The 18,323-nt window shown below is 38.1% G+C and overlaps 3 protein-coding genes across 7 annotated transcripts in view; 2 read left to right on the forward strand and 1 right to left on the reverse strand.

Moving 5' to 3' along the window:
* The window catches only part of IFT74 (intraflagellar transport 74), a 56,334-nt gene extending 42,963 nt beyond the window's left edge, over window positions 1-13,371 (forward strand). Inside the window, exon 21 of the transcript XR_010352424.1 lies at window positions 13,204-13,371. The gene's annotated coding sequence lies outside the window, so the exon portion shown is untranslated. The remainder of the gene's footprint in view (window positions 1-13,203) is intronic.
* The window catches only part of LOC135291260 (trichohyalin-like), a 422,947-nt gene that overhangs the window by 255,775 nt on the left and 148,849 nt on the right, over window positions 1-18,323 (reverse strand). The window lies entirely within an intron of this gene.
* The window catches only part of TEK (TEK receptor tyrosine kinase), a 40,179-nt gene continuing 22,863 nt past the window's right edge, over window positions 1,008-18,323 (forward strand). For 2 of the 5 annotated variants that reach the window (XM_064403490.1, XM_064403492.1), the window contains exons 1-2: window positions 1,008-1,474; window positions 13,204-13,515. In XM_064403490.1, the coding sequence (XP_064259560.1) occupies window positions 1,423-1,474; window positions 13,204-13,515 (364 nt within the window). In that variant the 5' untranslated portion in view covers window positions 1,008-1,422. Of the gene's footprint in view, window positions 1,475-13,203; window positions 13,516-15,305; window positions 15,416-16,305; window positions 18,258-18,323 lie in introns of those variants that run through there. The other 3 variants (XM_064403491.1, XM_064403493.1, XM_064403494.1) reach the window with 3 other exon arrangements.

Here is an 18,323-nt window from a genome sequence, read left to right on the forward strand (position 1 = left end):
AAGAGTAGATGTTCTCCAGAATCTGAAATGGATAAAAAATATATGGATTTTTTTTAGTCTGAAATCAAACCGCATAAATATCTTACATTCTGCCTCCTTTAAGTGTCAAAAAGGAATTTTAGTGGTATTTGTACCTCATACTGTGTTTTTGCACCCAAAGGGTGTTTTCAGTATAAATTTCTACTTGGTTTGGCTTCCAGTTCTATGGAGGGCCAGGAAGCACACACAGTGAGTAAGGACCTCTGGGCTGCTGCCTTCCCATTTGCTGTGGTTTTGACCCTTCTCTCCACATGGCAATAGAACTTGGGTATGAAGGACTTCCTCTGTGAAATCTACACTACTAGCAAAAGCTAAAAGGAAATTAAAACAAAGTAGAATAACTCATACCCCCTTTGCAAAATTATGCTGAACATGCCTCTTTCTGTACTTCCATAAAAGTAATTCTGGCTGTTGGCATCTTGGCAAGACTACAGAACTTCCAAATATTATATTGCCATTAATCATATTTGGTCAAGTGGTAAATAAGACTGCTCTTTATTTTCAATTCAGTTTATATATTTGAGTGCTGCCTTCCCATTTATTTAATTTTTTTTTCTGCTTTTCTTTGTATTTTTTCTTTGGATTTTGTTTTTCTTCCAAGACCTCCCTGAGTGATACGGGCATTTTAATCCCGCTGAAGTCATAATAACTCAGTGTGAGATTTATTATTGCAACAAGTTTTCAGTCTGTTTCCAATTGTCAAATGTAAAGAAAAATTGTTTCCAATAAAACACACAAACTAAGGGAGTAGTTCTCTAGATTGTGGATGGCTTTGGTCTATACTGGATTCAGCTGGCTGCTTTGTTACTGTTTACTTCATATTTTCATTATTGTGTGCAGAAATGCATTGCAGCCAGCAGCTTACATGTGTATTAAATAAATAAGGGAAAACACAATAGCACCCTGAGAAGTTAGCAGACCTGGTCTCGAAGAAGGAGATAATAACACTTTCCACCTACTGTACCTAGGTGGAGGATGTTTTACTTGCACTCTCCCGCCTACTGGAGGATGCCATCATTGTTCCTATTCTGCTGACTATGAACAACAGCAGTCCCCTGCTTCTCCAGCAGCTCCAGATAATTGTTTTGATGTATTGCTGGATGGACGGGATTTGCACTGCCCTGCAATCCTGCTGATACAAAAATGCCTTTAAGATCCTGCCTTTCCCATCCTAATCTACAAAGGAAACAGGAAAAAGGAACTTAAACTCCCTGTACTCAGACAGCAATGAGACTGTTCCAGTCTGCGCCAGTGCTCTGATTTCTTGCCTGTGACTTGTAAACAGCGTACCATGCAGGACAAGAGTAACTGCTAAAGGTCTACCCCAGGGAAAGGATACTCCATGAGCGATTGTAAGAACTGGATGGATATACTTTGGAAAGCATGGACCCTCTAGCACACCTAGTTCTCTATGGATTCAGCCTGATGATTTCAGGTAAACTTTGTCTTTAATAGCTGTAGTGGACCTGTCATGCCTTTCTTTGTTTTTCATACAGTATGCATCTACTCTTTCACTGTCTACCCTTCACTCCAGTGTTTACCTCTACTGATTTAAGTACTCATGTTTGTTTCAGTGAGTCCACATCTCTGCAGAGCTCTTACAGTGAATGAGGGCAGGACTGGGGCCAGGCAACTGGGGGTGATTTAACTACATGTAGGATCCACTGCTGCAGCTTTTAACTGTTGAAGTTATTTGTTGACACATGCTGCAGCAGGGTTTTTTTTTTTCTTTCTAATGGTACAATTTTTTTTTCACACAGCTGATAACTTTAAAACTGTTGGTGTCATTTCCTAAGAAATCTGTTCCAAATACAGATTAAATGTCAATTTCTTCTGCTAGTGACTTTATGAACTAGGTGTACACTTGATGTGTGTAGCTATTCCAGTATCTGATTTTAGACAAGATTCCACAAGTGGGATTTAGATGAAAGTCAGTGAACAAAAAAGGGGGAAAATAAAAGATCAATTAAAAACACTCCAAATATGGTTATATAGTATTATCAGCAAATGTTATTAGTTCAGCAAGTCAGAAATTATCATAAGAGATATCTGTAGAAAGGTGTACAGAAATATTATAGCGATTCAAATTTAGTTTACAGTAATTTCAGCATGAATGTTTGAGATATCTTGCTGAATCTATCACATGCAAAGCCCTGAGGAAGACTGTCCTCCTGCCATCAGATTCAGTTACTCCACATTTGAGTATCACTTTTACAATCCTCATTTTGATTTTCTAGTCAGTTTCTTATGTAAAAATCTGTAAAGTCAACTGACATGAAGTCACATGATAACCTTAGATTCTTAACTCACCCTTGACCATTGTATTAAGATATATGCATGTTGTTTGAGTCCATCTCACAGTAAAAATGTAATGTGCTGTAAAACTGCAAATTGTTCTGCAATGAAAACCAGAAAGTAGCAAGAAAAGGCAGAAGTCCTCATTTCTGTGCAACTTTCTTCACAATTGCTTTGCACAGATCTTCCTGATTAGCAGCATGCTAACAGCTGTTAACAATAAAATTGCGAATTTGAGATGTTGCTTTTGGCATTGATAAAAGGCTAGAGACTAATGCAGACCAAAAAAAAAATTTTTAATCTGTTGAAATCATCTTTGGAAATATTCTTATCTAGTAATTGCTGTAATAGGCTACATATTGTTATTACCAATTCCTCTTCTGTGGCTTCAGTTTCTTGGTTGTTTAGCTGCACATGGATTTAACCTATTTAGTCCTCAGATTACTTCCAGCTTTACACTTTTTGGTAATATCTGGTGCTCTAAGCATTATTGATGGGGAAGAAAAGTAAGTGCAGTTATTCCAATCTTTTTCCTTGTCTCTCCTGTTTCTCTGCATGGTGTCATATATGTATTTGACACAGACAGCAGTGACATTCATTAAGTCACAAATACAGGAGAAACAAGTAATTTGCAGAGATTAGCTATAAAAATATGGAGACACAGAGAGCCGATCACCCATGAGCTGCCAGTCACTGAATTTTCCACAGGGGCTGACCAGCGAGGTGTGTGCTGTAGTCACACCCATCTCAATAGATCTGTCAGCTTTCCCGCTTTTGTTTGAGAATGATATCATGTTTCCTGGGGCGAGCAGTGGAAGACAATGTGAGCCTGCTTTCCTCTAGATACTGCAGGCGGAGTTCAGGAAAGCAGGAATGACATTCCCTGAGCAGGGGAGGGTCTGCACTGAGCACAGACACTGAACTGGCTTAACCTTGTCCCGGATGATTGCGGGCTTCTCTGGGTGAGTTGCTGTGTAGGCACAAAATCCACTCCACCCTTTTTCAAGGTGAAAACCACTGACTTGGTTCCCATAAGAAGAAATGGCCTTTGATTTAATGTCTTTTTATTTTTAATAGCAGTACTCCATTAGCAGCTAGAGCTAATGATCCAGTTTGGAAGGTGGCATTCAAAGTATACAGAAATGCTCACTTTTACACTCTCTACATTCCAGAGCAAATGTTCAATTAAACTGATAAGCAGTTGAATGTAATCCTGCTGGGATTCTTCAAACTAGATTGAGTATCACCACATGTTTTTTCTTTTGGTTGTTTATGTCCCTGACATTTTAAACTAGCAAAATTATGCTGACATCTATCCTGAAATATGGATTCAAATGCCAAGCTTGTGGCTAGGTTCAGCCTGTTGAGTTCTGACCAAAGAAGAGCTCCAGATTTACTCATTCCTCTAAAGGCAAGGAATGAGTGTCACAACTTGCATTTTCCCTCAGAAATGCCTCTGGTATCCTCAGGTGTCCTCAGATGGTCTAGGAATATGCTTGCAGTTTCTCACACTGATCTAACTCCAGAAATGTTCAAGTATGAGCTTTATTTTATTTATCCTTTATCAGTAAAGGATCGGTGAAAACCAGCAACAATTGTAATTAGCATCAAGAACATTTCTTTGACTATTCCTATCAGTAAACAAATATATAATCAAATGTCTTCTTTCTTCAAGACAGAATTTTCTGTGCTGCAATTTTGCTCTTCCAATAATCTTAGATCCAGTGGCTTTCTAAAAATATGGGATTTTTTTTTCTGATTTAGCTGTTGGACCCATATATGGTAAAAGACTTAAAAGATTATAATAGCCTTTTTAGAAAAAGGTAACAGGGGAGCAAACCAGTTCAGTAGCACTCAATTGCTCTCTACCATATATGCTGATGGCTTCTATGCATTTTCTTTGGGATCAGTATGTGTTATGAAAAAAAATCTAAATTATCTGTATTATGTGACTCATTTTCATCTTTGGAAAGTTGAACAGCTTTTAACATACATTACCAGACACACAAGCACCTTTATAATGCTGTAGGCTTTTCAAAATGACAAGTCAAAATTTTTAGTTGGATTGGAAAGTCCTAACAATTCTGCTTCAATATTTTTATTTCTCAAGTTTAACTTAACCAAAAGAAAACCTGTATTAAGGATTCATAGGCTAATCCATGCCTATGAAGAAGAATGTTATTCTTCCCACAGTTAAAGGGACTAGGCCTCTGTGAGCATCTTCAAATAAGCTGTTGTCAGATCAAAGTGGCAGCTGAACTTCAGTGTGTCGTGTGGTTGAGTGCTGGAGTTTTGAACTTTCCACAAAGAAACGGAGGAAAACCACTTCTGACCTTTCAATGTCAAGTCTTTCATAACTATAACTGTGAGGTTTTAATATCAGGTATTTGTCACATGACCAGACATTACACTGACGCACAACCTTTCTGACACTTAAATTATCCAACTAGTAATGTGAATTAGAGGAATTTTAAACAAATTCATATTTTGTTCCTGAAGTGTATGTGGTTTGTGAGACACTGACATTGCATCTGCGTTCCATCCTGTTCCTGGTTCACACCTACTGAGATGCAGAGTAGCTCTCAGGAAGCTTGTGTTCCCAAAAGTAATTTCGACAGCTGGGAGTGGCCAGGAGTGAAAAGGCATTACATCAGGACCAAAGGAATCAGCTCTGAAGGGGTGAAATGAAGTCACACTACATTTATAAATGTTAACATATGGTATTGTTTTAGATACAATTTTCATATATAGATACCTGAACATACATGTACTGTATGGTTTTTATACTAAGTCATAATTAAGATGGGTTTTTATACTTAGTCATAATTGAGACGAGTAGATGACCTTTTTGCTGAATTTTCATTTAAGGGAAAACTAAAGCTGCAATATTTTGCACAGATTGTCTGATACCCACAAGATTTTTATCTGGAAGACTTTACTGTACAAGAGGGAGAATAGAAGTCATAGATACTGACTGTCACTGAACAGCTGTCTCTAGGGCAGGGGAGATGCAGTTGGGCCTTCATGTGCTCACAATGAGAATTACCTGGGCTGGAAACTAACTCTCTATCAGTCACATGCACAAGCATGCTTGGCCTAGACCCATCTCTTAAACAAACAAAAAACCCTGTTCAGCTCTCTTGGAAGACCAAGAAGTCATGGTGGTATGAAGGGTAGGCACAGGAGCAATGAACCAAAATGGATGCACCCACTACCTGTGTGAAACTGATTTAGTTCTATGACCAGGTCCCTCTCTAAGATCTATCTGGGAGTGGAAGGATGAAAATCTTAGAGAATCTGCAGCAGAAAACTCAAAAGACAGTCTCTATCCTGTACTGGGTAGGTTGTATTTGGGATGCTGTTCCACTGTGCTTTCAGTGGAGGCACACAGCAAAGAATAACCCATGTCTAAAAGAGAGAATTTCCTATAAAAAATTTAAAATGGTGAATATTTACATTACAGGTTTCATAGCTGTTCTCTAACTGTTAAACAAGAGTCATATCTTAAAGAAGTTAAAAAGCTATCAAAATACATTTTGTAATTCATCACTTGGAACCATTAATCTCTTCATGATGTAAAGATATTAGTTAGGTGTTTGCTATGTTCTGAAAGGATTTTTAAAAGATACATTAAAAAATGACATTTCTCCTTTCAGAAATGCAAAATTTTACTTCAAGGCTGGTATTTTTTTTCCTGACTGCTATTATTTTTTTTTGCGCTGTCAGTGTGACTAATTAAGTGGTTTAGTTAATTTCTCCTTTGGAGTATAACAAACCTTCCTTGACAATGCAATTCCAACTGCACTTCTGATTGTGCTGATGATTTTCCCTTGTGTTATTTCCTGTTCATCGCAGACAAGCAACTGGTCAGGGGCATTGGCCTCCTTAGTCACAAAATGTGCTTAGCACCAGAAACACTTCCCAGCTACTTTAGTCAGAAAAATCATTAAGTGGCAAAGTGAGGATGCCCTTCTGTACAGGCAAGAGCATATTAGAATATGTTCTCCCAGCAGCAGTGCTCACAGACAGCCAATCTTGTGCTTATTTTATTGACTAATTGTTTACCTGTGTTATTTTACCTACTTCAGCTTGGCACATTTGCAGTACAAATACAACCTTCATAATGCAACTGACAAGGGCCAGCCTTGTTGTGAACGTACTTATTTTCATGTGCACATACACTCTTGATGATATGATACCCATATTTTGCTGGCTGCAAATCCAACCAGATGCACCTGGACTACAAGCCTGTCCTACTGGAGCTTTCCCATATTTGTCAGCCTCTTTCAACATTTTCAGCATTATCTGGTATACTATCAGCTTGTTATTCAAATAGCCATTGGTGCTGCTGTGTTGTTTCCCATTTTACTCCCTTGTAGTCAACCAGGCCTAAGGAGAAATCATGACAAACCATGTTTTGGTTTCTTTCTTGTATTTTGGTTACTCACACACACAGAGAGAAACATATTTCGGCACGGCTTCTCCCCTGGAAACCCCAACAAAGCTGCAGCACTGTTTCTCTTCCGGCTTTTTCATCTTAAAAGGTTGTTTTGACAGGTTGTGAAACAACAGACAAGCAAAAAAAAACAAGAAGGCAGTGGTATTTCCTTCAGCTGCACCAGAGGTACCCAAAGGCAGATGAGCAGATACCAAGATAGGCAGGCCCTTATAGCTTTGAAACTATTTTGTTTTTCAGACATGTGCTCTGGTCTTCCCACTACTGCTAAGTACCATACTGATAGCCTGTCAGTAATTTTTCATTAGTTTCACAATACCTTCCCCCCACAAATAGTGCCCTGTTTCTAAGGGCAAGTGGTCTTGGTATTGGAACGGTGAAGCATCACACAGCTGCACAGTAGCATCATGTAAAACAAAACAACAAGATTCTCTACATAAACAGCAAAAAACATTTTATTGGGAAACCGGGTTGTTAGCTCATTTATCAGATGTTTTCCAGGAGCATTTCTGTCTTTTCTTTCACCCCTGTTGTTCCAGTTCTAGGGTAGAGAATCTTACTCTCTTTGGACACTAATAACTTCAGCCTTGTTTTCCTGTGGAGGAGTGAGCTGTCAGAAGAGAATCTGACTCACTGGGAGAAATTACCTGAGCTGCTGCTATCTTTGCATTCCAGATAACATTTCCAGGACATATAAAGATCACTGAGCCCATAAAACGAATACATGGTTTCAAAGCCCCCCAGATTATTTCCTTTTTTGAGGATGAGCCAAAAATAGTATAAGTGTTGCAAGCCCAAGGAAAACCATCCAAAATTGTCAGATTGTGGTTTGGTGCCAGATTCTGGTTCTACCATTCCTATGAAAAATATGCCCAAACAGTTAATGTTTTGGGTTAGTTTCTGACTGTCTTTACTATTAAGTAACGAGTACTTAATTTTTTTTTCTTTTTGGAACAGGAGACATGTTGATTTGATCTCTATTTTATTTATTTCTTCATATTTAATTTGCATTGTTTCCAGTCTGATTATCTTATACATTGTCTAGTTAATTGATTTTTTAAAAATAATTGTTTATTCAGTACTTCCCCAAGATTTAATCAAATGCTGTACTTCCTCAGCAAAATTGCTTGTGTGGCTGCCATTTATATTTCTAAATAGATGAATTTAATTCTTTTAATCTGATACATGGTTTTATATCAAAAATAGACTGGAAAGGGTACAGCTGAAGCTATAACTACAAAACAGGACACAGTGAGAAATACTGAGGTTTAGGCTGTTTAGCAAGTTGGGATTGTTTTAAATCAAAACCTTATTATTTCAAGCAGAGGGAGTGCTCATTGTTATATTTTAAGAAACTTGCAGGAAGAAGGACTGATGACTTAAAAGTTTGGGACATATGTTTTCACCAGTCTCTAATTTTTTTTAAATCCTGCAGTGAGTGTCATATGCAACTGACTATTTCACTTTCAGCATAATACAAAAACTAAGAACAGATTCTACTTTTTCCCCACAGATATAGTATCTGTATGTTTTATATTCCTGTTTCCAGATGCCTAATAGCAGGAATAATTTGTGTTCCAAGCAATATCAGTAAAAGAAAAAAAAAGAACTACATAAGCATTACCTATTACATCTATTCTCTGCTTCACATGGTGAAAAATGGAGTGGAATTTGCTGGAATTTTCTGCCCTTTCATCTTCTCTTAAATAATTAGTACTTTAAAAATATCAACCTTTCTGCTTACCTCTAGAACAGATCTTCACCATGATCTGTTACTCTCAAATACCAGGAGGAAGACTTCCTCCTTATATTAATTTCAAGTAATCATTAATAAAGCTCTACAAATATAAGGAAATAAATATATCTTTAGGTGTGTAATGTCTAAACAGTTTCTTTGCTTCTGCTACCAATCATTATTAACACCTAAAGCCTTCCTCAGAAGTCTGAATTCTCAATACCCCTTGCAAATATGACCTGTATCCATATTATATGTGCTCTGAAGGACAATGAGGTGTGGTTATCCTGTGATGGAGCTGACAACTCTGGCTGCTTCTTGTGGAACAGGAGCATAAGCCATTGTGTTGAACATTTTTTCCAAATAACTTTGCAAAAGCCTCACACTAGATAGAAAGTGCCTAGAATTTTCCCATGTTTTCCTGGAGAGAAGACAAGGGTTAACAGTGGAAATCTGGAAGTATATGGACTGTCAGAGGAAAGGACAAATCAAGATTTTTGTTAATTTGTTGATTTTGTTGAACTAAGAGTTGCTTTGTGTACTCATCTATGGCATTAAACTAGCTCAACTAAAGATTGCCACATTTACTCATGAGCCCTAGTATCTTGCACCAATAATGACCTAGAGCAATGTTATTTTAATCTTTATCACAGACTCGCTTGCTCTTTGAGTAGAGCTATGTCTGGGATGTGTTCTAGGGAATTTCTGAGAACTGTTTCTTTCGGCTGATCCTAGCCGAGTTTTGCTGGTGCAATGCAGCACAGAAAATATGATGACTGTTCCTGTATGAATGGCATTTTGGTAGGGAATAAGAACACACAGACACAGCATGACAAATTTATTCTCTGTCTAGCACAAATTCTGCAGTTGAATATCATAGAATCATAAAATAATTTGAGTTGGAAGGGACCTTTTTAAGGTCATCTAGTTCTCACTCTTATGGACGGGGACACCTTCATTTAGACCAGGCTGCTCGATCCAGCCTGGCCTCGAACACTTCCAGGGATGAGACATCTACAACTTCTCTGGGTAACCTGTTCTAGCAGTTCACCTCCCTCATTGTGAAAAATTCCTTCTTTATATCTAGTCTAAATTGACCCTCCTGTTATTTCAAGGCATTACCCCTTATTCTATCGCTGCATGCCCTTGACAAAAGTCCCTCTCCAACTTTCTTGTAGCCCTTTTAGGAACTGGAAGGTGCTATAAGGTCTCCCTGGAGTCATCTCTTCCCCATGCCGAATAATCCCAACTCTCACAGCCTTTTCTCATAGGAGAGGTGCTCCAGCACTCCACCATCTACACAGCCTCTTGTGGACCTGTTTCTACAGGTCCATGTCCTTCCTGTGCTGGGACCCCAGAGCTGGAGGCAGCGTTCCCCTCTCACCAGACCAGAGGGGCAGAATCCCCTCCCTTGCCCTGCTGGCTGCATTGCTTTGGATGCAGCACAGGATACCATTAGCCCTCTGGGCAGCAGAAATCTGTACTAGAAAAGCTGTGAAATAAACAGCTGAGTGTCACCCAGCAAGGAGGAGGACAATCCTGTAATTTGGAATGTGTCAAGAGGAACTGTAAGCCTTTCCCTCCATTTATTTCACTGTCTGGGCTATAGTCAGTGTGCTGTTATTTAAACTTCTATAGAGGATAATATTTTTACTGTGCTGAAAAGACTCAAAGCACTGAATCACAGTGAGTGATGTGTCATAAATACTTGGCAATGGGTCTTCTTTGCATGGTATTTCCCATTTACAGCATTAGCCTTCTGCAAGTGCTTTCTCTTCTCAAAATCTATTTGCACAAACGGCAAATTGCCTTCCTGATAAGGTCTGTTCTTCGAGGGCCAGGGCAGGAGTGAAAGGACTTTTTCAAAGCAGCAGAGAGGATTGTCCCTGCTGCTGATATAGGCTGCTTCCTATCTCTATTTTCTGTGCTTTTCTCAGAGCTAAATTCTGTTGCCTTATTTGGTTCTTACATACTCAAAACCTTCATTAACATCCAGGACATGTTTCACCTAAATTTTGCCAGACTAGACTAGTTCCTTTCTAGCAAGAACAGTTGGTTTATTTGAAATTGCTTTATCATAAACAGATGCTGTATGAATCCCCACCCAGTAGAGTCAAAGAAAATATTGCTATCACCTCCAAGGCCTTATATTTGTAAAATGTCTTTTTTTCTTTTTCAAATTATATCTGAAGCATAGCTGTTATTGGTGCAAAACTTAAAATATTTTAATTTCTGCTTGCAATATATTCCAGCTATGAAACCTTTGCTGCAAAGTCATGCAAGTGATATTTGACATATAATTCCATACTTACACATAGATATAAATTCCTTTTAGAGGCAGAAAATTATTCTATGTTTCTCTGGGAACAAACTCCATCTGTGTTCCATCTGCCTCATTGAGGTGTCTGGGCTACTCTTCAGTGTTTAATATGACAAAAAGCCACCTATCTTTAGACAGTGAATCAGAACACTATCCATTCACTGGTGGCTAGATTTTGATTTACCCAGAATATTCTCAAGTTTAAAAAAGCAATATGTCTACTTGTTCTACATCTTTATTGCATGAATTTACTACAAGGAAATAAATATGCAGCAAATACCCTGAATTTGGTAGAATGTTGCTTTGTATATGGATCAAAGGCAGCATGAAAGCTGGTCCTCAAAATTCGGGCTTCTCCTACTGTTTTTTCTGAGAGTTTTAAAAGGTTGAGATGCAGGGGAGAAAAGACATGTTATTTTCACCTTTCAGTCTGTGGTGGAAGTCAAAAGAAAGGACAAATGCTAGGGCAAATGGAACTGGAGCCCTGGATGTCCAGCTGTCCCTCTGAAGGACACCAGCCCTTGGGCCCACACCTTTGTATTGGAAAGGCAGCTGTAGCTCCTTTGTGTAGATCTGTGCCCTGTGGGTGCCAGACAGAAAAAAATATTTCCCTTCTACTCTGTAACACTGGGCCTGACCTCCTTGCAGAAGTCATGCCAAGTCACAGAACTTGAATCCAGATTTGATTCTGAGTTTCACAAAATTTGCAGAAACCAGGATCTTGCAGTTTGTGATGTTAAGACTATCTTTACCTGACATGTAATCCTTGCTGATCTAAACTGAAGCTGCTCTCAGTGCTGATAATTGTTGAGCTATATTGGCCTTTGGCTGATGCATCACATCCATAGTAAAAGCACAAATGTTCCTCATATAAAACTAAGAGCCTTGAGACAAATGTCCCATAAAATGAATTTGGCCTCATTTCTATCACATACCTCTTTAACTTTGTTCAAAGGATGAACTTTTACAATGTGCAGCAGGATGAACTGACTTTACTGACCTGCATGTTTATGCAATATTTAATGTTCCTTTCAACATTTCCAGAAGGTTTCATTTGTCCATTATGTAACTGCAAATTATCTGGGCTGGCACATGAAAGGGTGGTGGCTGTGGAAGACTGGCTGGGTGTGGTGAGTGTCAATGTGCTGTCAAGATACTTCAGTCCCCAGAGTGGTTGCTTGCATTGAAAGCAGAGGAGGACCTCCTCCCTTGGCCCAGAGCACTGCAGAGACACACGCAAAGACTGCAGTCGGCACTACGACCTTTTGACCTTCCTTATCTAAGACTATACCCCTTCCTTCCCATCAGACAACATTTGGAAGCTGACCGGCACTAAATATTAGGTCTCTCTATGTAAATACAAAATATATTTGTATCCAAATCAGGAAAATAGATGTGATGAATAAAAGAAATAAATTATTCTTCCTGTTTCAGCTGGAAAAAATGTTAGTGTTTCCCTTCTCCTTACCCTGAACTTAAAAAATAAAGGGAAACGCCTATTATTTGCCAATTGTTCATTATAGGAGGGCTGAATTTCCCTCCAACTATGCACATTAGAACAGCTAAAACTGTGGCACTCTGCTAGAGGATATTTTAATTAGGCTTGTATCACTCATTTTCCAAGAAACTTTCACCTCTATGTGCTTCTGGCAGTCCTATTGATCAAAAGAAGCAATTTCTGCGTGATTTAAACCTGACCTCACTTAACTAGTGGTGCCAACTTGCTTTTTGTTTTTGCATAACTTGCTTTGTGCCCTGGGTCTTGCCAGTGTCTGTTAGGGCTTCAAATAATTAATTAATGTGATTGACTATAAAATCATTAGTCCAAATTCATAAAACAGATGCAAAAAAATACCCCAAGTATTCAAAGTACTACCATCTCCTATAACTGAAGTCATAACTGCTTTACACCACTTCATATGTACTAAATCCATGTAAAGGAGATTGAGAAAACACTGTTAAATTGACAACCTGATCATCTACCAATTCTGATACCAGAAAAGCACCATAATTGAGCCATTTATGTGCATGTCTAACTGTACATGGATCTATCTGCTTTGGCAACCTGTGTTTTTCCTTGGGCTCCTACAACAGCTCTTAAAAGAAATTCAATACATTTGCAAGACTTACAGCCTTTTCTAAGAAGAGCAAATTCCATCTGTTTTTGTGTCATAAAAAATAAATCCTCAAGCCATTGTTAGTCTGTGTTCATCCAATTTTGCATGAACGCTGTGCATGGCAGCAGCCAGAGAAACCCTGAGCACTGGGTGACACAGCTGACCTGGTGGTTTGGTTGGCCACATCAAATTCTGCAGTAAATTTTTTTTAATTTGATTTTTGATTTATTTTTTTTTTTAGGTAAAGTAGAAGCAGCACTGGACCTTATACTGATCAATTCCTTCCCTCTGGTGGGCAACTCCGAGACATCACTTATATGTGTCACTTCCAAATGGCGTTCCCGTGAATCTATCACGATAGGCCGGGACCAGGAGGATATGGCAAACCAGCACCGAGAACCACTGGAAGTTAATGAAGATTCCAAGAGATCAGCAGCCAAAACAGTGGTGTGGAAGAGGGAACAGGCCAGTGAAACTATTGGAGCATATTACTGTGAAGGGAAACTCAAGGATGAGGTGACAAGGATACGTACCATGAAGATGCCACTGGGAGGTATGGTGTAGTGGTCAGATCTGAATTTGCCATGGCACTGCTTGCAGACTGGCAGCTACTCCTGGTTGACACAAGTGGGCACAAACATGGTCCCAGACCAGGCAAGGCAGTCCTGAGTCAATAAAATGGACTTGGTTAAAGGCCTTTTTTTTTTCTACAGTGCAGAGAAACTGGTTGGTACTAAGTGCTAGTCATTTCCTTGTGGAAGTTAGTCAGACATCTGTAAGTATTCTGCCTGCATCTGGCTACTGCCAGGAACACAAAGTCAGCAATTAAAGTGGCCTCACTGACCCCATGGAATAACACACGTGGCAACTCCTGCACTGGGTTCTTGCATCCCAGATGCTTGATTTCAAACAAGCTTCCATTTTAAAAGTTTGACAGGTCTGAGATGTAGATAGCTAAGCATCACTTTTCTATCTATCTTAAATAAAGATTATTTATGGGCAACCTGAGCCCAGAAAATAATTGCCTTGCCTAAGGTTTAGTAAAACTACAGATCAGCAACACTAGATCTGCATAGTCTGTGTCAGTGTGGGGGAAAAAAAAAGGCATCCCTCAGCACTGGAAAGGAAGTCCAGAGAGGTTTTCCAAAATCTGAGAAGGTTGTTCACAAAAATCCACAACAGATTTCACTATTCATTTTGGTTTTAGGCTATGCACAATAGTAAAAGCAAATGCACGGAGATATAGTGGGACAAGAAGGTGAGATTTCTAAGGTCCATTAAATTGCATTTCCATATGTTCAAAATTTCTCTTGTTTCTGGACATCATTAGACTTCTGGGACAATTTCCAAATCAGAGATCACCATCAACTACAGAAAGGCACAAGAAATTTTGAGCAATTTTCTGCAGCAAATCACATTTTCAAAACTGAAGATAATTTAAAATAGATTTTACTATACTGCTAATGTTTTGTGCCATGGCAACTGGTTTGCAAGAATGCTTGACAATTTTAATCTTCCTTTATAAGATTTTAGTAAGAGCAATTTTTCTTGTAGGTATGTCCTGAAATTACATAACAAATTTATAAAAGGAGATTCTTTCATTTGTAAGAGATGAAGCTACTGCCAATTATTATTTCTTTGAACATGAGTAGGTTGGAGCAAGCTAAATAGGACATATACATTTTTCTTTGGCTTGTGTTTTCTCTGACCAAATGTAGTTTTTGAAGGGCTGGATTGGCTACTAAGGTCTGCAGATGCAGACTGACAACTCTGTTGTTTCAAAGGAGGGTGCAGTGAGGAGGAGATAAGATAATAGTCATGGAACATCAATGTGACCCTGCCTGTGGCAGTCTGCCAGCAAGCTGAGCACATTTCTAGCTGTGGTAGAGCAACATGCATGGGGGGAAGAATGTCTTCTGAATCCATCAGTTCTTTCCATTTGCTATCTGGGGGGCTTAGGAACAGAGAATTTAACCAAATTCTGAAGTCTTCTTATGTGACAGATGTTGCTCTAAACAGAAGTACCATTCATACCAGTAGTTGGTAGGCTTTCTGGATTAATTTCTAGGCTTGAATACCTTTCTCAGATTTTCTCTGCAAAAGTTTTGACTAACGAAATTCAAACTAGCAACTCCTCAGTGAAAGCATATAATCTAATCAGATTAGATGGGTGAGAGAGGGGTACATCAGAAATTCTCATAGCTATTAAAGTGCACAGAAAGTGGAGAAAGAGGTTAAGGAAAGATTGTGGGGTTTAGCAAAGCATATATGTGTGGAAAACAGATCTCTGCTTAACTGTTGTTGTCTTCATAATTTTTAAAGGCAGAATATGTTTTTCAACAGCAAAAATTGAGTTGAAATGTGCAGTTTCCCATTGGAAAACCAAAGTCAAAGGAAGAAGCAGCACTTCTGGAAACCCAGCCACTCTTTTGCATCCTCCTGGAAACAAGCTGGTGAAACACTCGCTAAGCATTAATCATTTTGGTAGCCCTACTGACTTAATGGGAACTCCCATCTCCCTGATTATACACTTGTTATCAAATATGAACATACAGTGAAGAATTTTTCTGTGTAGTATAGAAACAGGTTCATTTTCCTGATTTATTTTACCATCTGCTATTCTGAAAGTAACAAGCCCATTCTCCTGAATTCTTTATACTGAAACATTATAGTTAGATATGTAATATTCATACATGCAATGTGAGGGAATAGTTTATGCTTTATCTTCTTATTCTGTATAAGTACATATCTCTACAATAAAACACCAGAGTATTCTCCTTCTAGTCAAATACAATTTATTCAATTTCTATACACAATAAATGTTTATTTTCATATATGTGATTGAGTTTTCCCCAAAGAAACTCAACCATAGAGCTGTCAAAGGGACAATAATGGAAATGCTAGCAGTGGAGCAATATGGCACTTGTCCTGCAGCTCAGTTCATTATGTCTCTATAAGGAATTGGCACACTTGAGATGTGAAATCATGTAATACAAGTCACAATCTAAAAATACACTGGAACTGAGCCCAACAGGGAGTGTGCATTCCTTTCCATTGCAACAATACCCTGTAGAAAAGTCTTGTGGTTTAGCCTAACATGCAAGGAAAAGTAGATGGGAATAAAGAAGCTCAATATCTTGTTAAAACAATTAGCATTGTCTCACTAAATTTGGTGCAGAAAGGACTGCAACTAAACCCCTTAGGATCATTTGTAGTTAACAATTAATTTTTTGCAAAAGCTGTTGAATTATTTTTTTCTTCAATAGATAATGATTTTTCACTATGCATTTGTTACTAATAAATAACTTCTGACTTGGGAGCTGACAGTAGGTTGGAATTGCTTTCAGTTTTTGCTGCCTGTTTCTAATGAAAACTTAGTTCATTTTTCTTTATTTTCTGTTTTTCTAAGATGTTAGTGTAGATACCAGTGTTTAGGTAAAATGCATGTAACTTACTTAGTGTGAAGCAGGAAGACTCCTGCTGAAATCAATTGTATATAACTTACAAAGGAATGAAAACCTGTGGCAAAGTCTCAGAGCATAACCACTAGAACTGTGCAGGGGGTGGAAATTCCATTCTACAAGGAATTGTGTGTTTTCAATAGTTTTCTTGTTTCCAACAGTAAACAAAACATTAAAATATCAAAAATGTCAAGGAAATAATATCCTAGGAGAGAAATTGTCTTGGATTGATAAAAATGTCTTCATTCTTGCTCAGATTTTCATTAATTTTGCATCATGTGATACAAACATTTTGATTTTTAATTCAACTTCTATTTTGTAATGAAAATATCAAAGTGTTCTTTCTTTTATTGCAAGAATATAATCCTTTTTACTCCCTCAGATTTTGCAAAATAGTGTTGTGGAGGTACTGACAGAATATCTGCCTCATAAAAACTTTGATATAGCATCTGTCTGCTCATTTTTTTGCAGCTCTGCTACATATAAAATATGACAGAAAGTTACTTCATAATTTTTTCTCTGCTTTCTGATCCTATCTTTGTGTATTTCTTTCCCACCAAATTTTAGCCAGCCATGAGCTCCAAATTCTTTCTCCAACTGTTGGTATGAACCAAAGGATATTTTATCGACCGTTTTGTAAAAACGAACCAAGAAAGGAGGCATCTAGATAAAGGCCAATTTTAGAAACTTAAAAAATAAGTTGTCTAACAGCTTATATTAACTTGTATATATGTTCCTTTAAAAAATATTTGCTGTGAAATACATATTTGCTGTGAAATGGAACCTCTGAAAATGCAGAGCTCCTAAGAGCATGAATGGGTCTTCAAGGATTCCTTTCAGCTGAAACTCAGTGGGTCTTATGTCAGAAAAGTCCCACTGACCTGGCTGGGGAGGCAGGTGACAACAGAAGGAAGAACAAAGATAGATGGACTTACATGGAGGAACTTGCATAGGAGGAACCCTTAAAGCTAAAAAACTTCAAATCTAGAAAGAGCAAAGGGATTGGTTTAAATCAATACATCGTTCCCCTGAGTGCTCTAAAAGGGAAAGTACAAAGGTATCAAATTCTCTGTCAGGTAAGGAGCTTGATAGTTAGGAAGTCAATTTGGCTAATTCTGGAAGAGGTTTTTTTTTTTTCCATAGAACATATAAGCAATAGTATGGCATAAACCCTCAGAGTTAAAAATGGCCTGAAAACCTGAATTTGTCCTCAAAACATGTCACAACTTTCCCTTTGAATTTTCCAAATAAATGAAAAGAAGCATCCTTAACTTCTAACTTGTTTCAATGTAATGTGGTAATTAAAATTACCATTTCACTAGTTTCATTTAAACTGCCATTCCAAAAAAGAGCTATTTCTTGAGTTTTTTCTGTCCCTTCCCCTGTTATCTTCTGATGTACTGATAAGAAATAGACAGAAATGTTGGGAAAATCCTTTTATCTACTGCTTTCTTTGTTGTTTAAATTAAAATCTACAAACAAATGTATACAAGGGTCCTTTCTGTTTAAGCAGGAAAATGAATTTCAATTTCCCTGCTGGAAAACTGGCTGATCTACACCAGTCTCTCACATAGAATTTTTTATTTTCACTAAGCCATATTTTCAGGTGAGACTATTTTGGTAAAAGTACCACAGCCAGTGAATATGATTTTTTCTTTTGGTTCTTAGTGCAACCCAACACTCTCTGTATTTCCAGAATTTGGTGAACTAACACAAACATAGACCTACTACATCCTACTTCACCTCCTCCCAGCCCTGAATGGTTGTGGTCTCCTGAACTATCCGCAGTTCTGCACTATAAAGCTTAAGTAGAAGAGAACTTAAATCACCTTAGGTATTTATTTGCCAGTGACAGCTTGTTCCCTACAATACAATTTCCAGTAATTTTTCCAGTCTGCTT

This window comes from Passer domesticus, chromosome Z (genome assembly GCF_036417665.1).
Source record: "Passer domesticus isolate bPasDom1 chromosome Z, bPasDom1.hap1, whole genome shotgun sequence".
In the NCBI taxonomy this organism is placed as follows: domain Eukaryota; kingdom Metazoa; phylum Chordata; class Aves; order Passeriformes; family Passeridae; genus Passer; species Passer domesticus.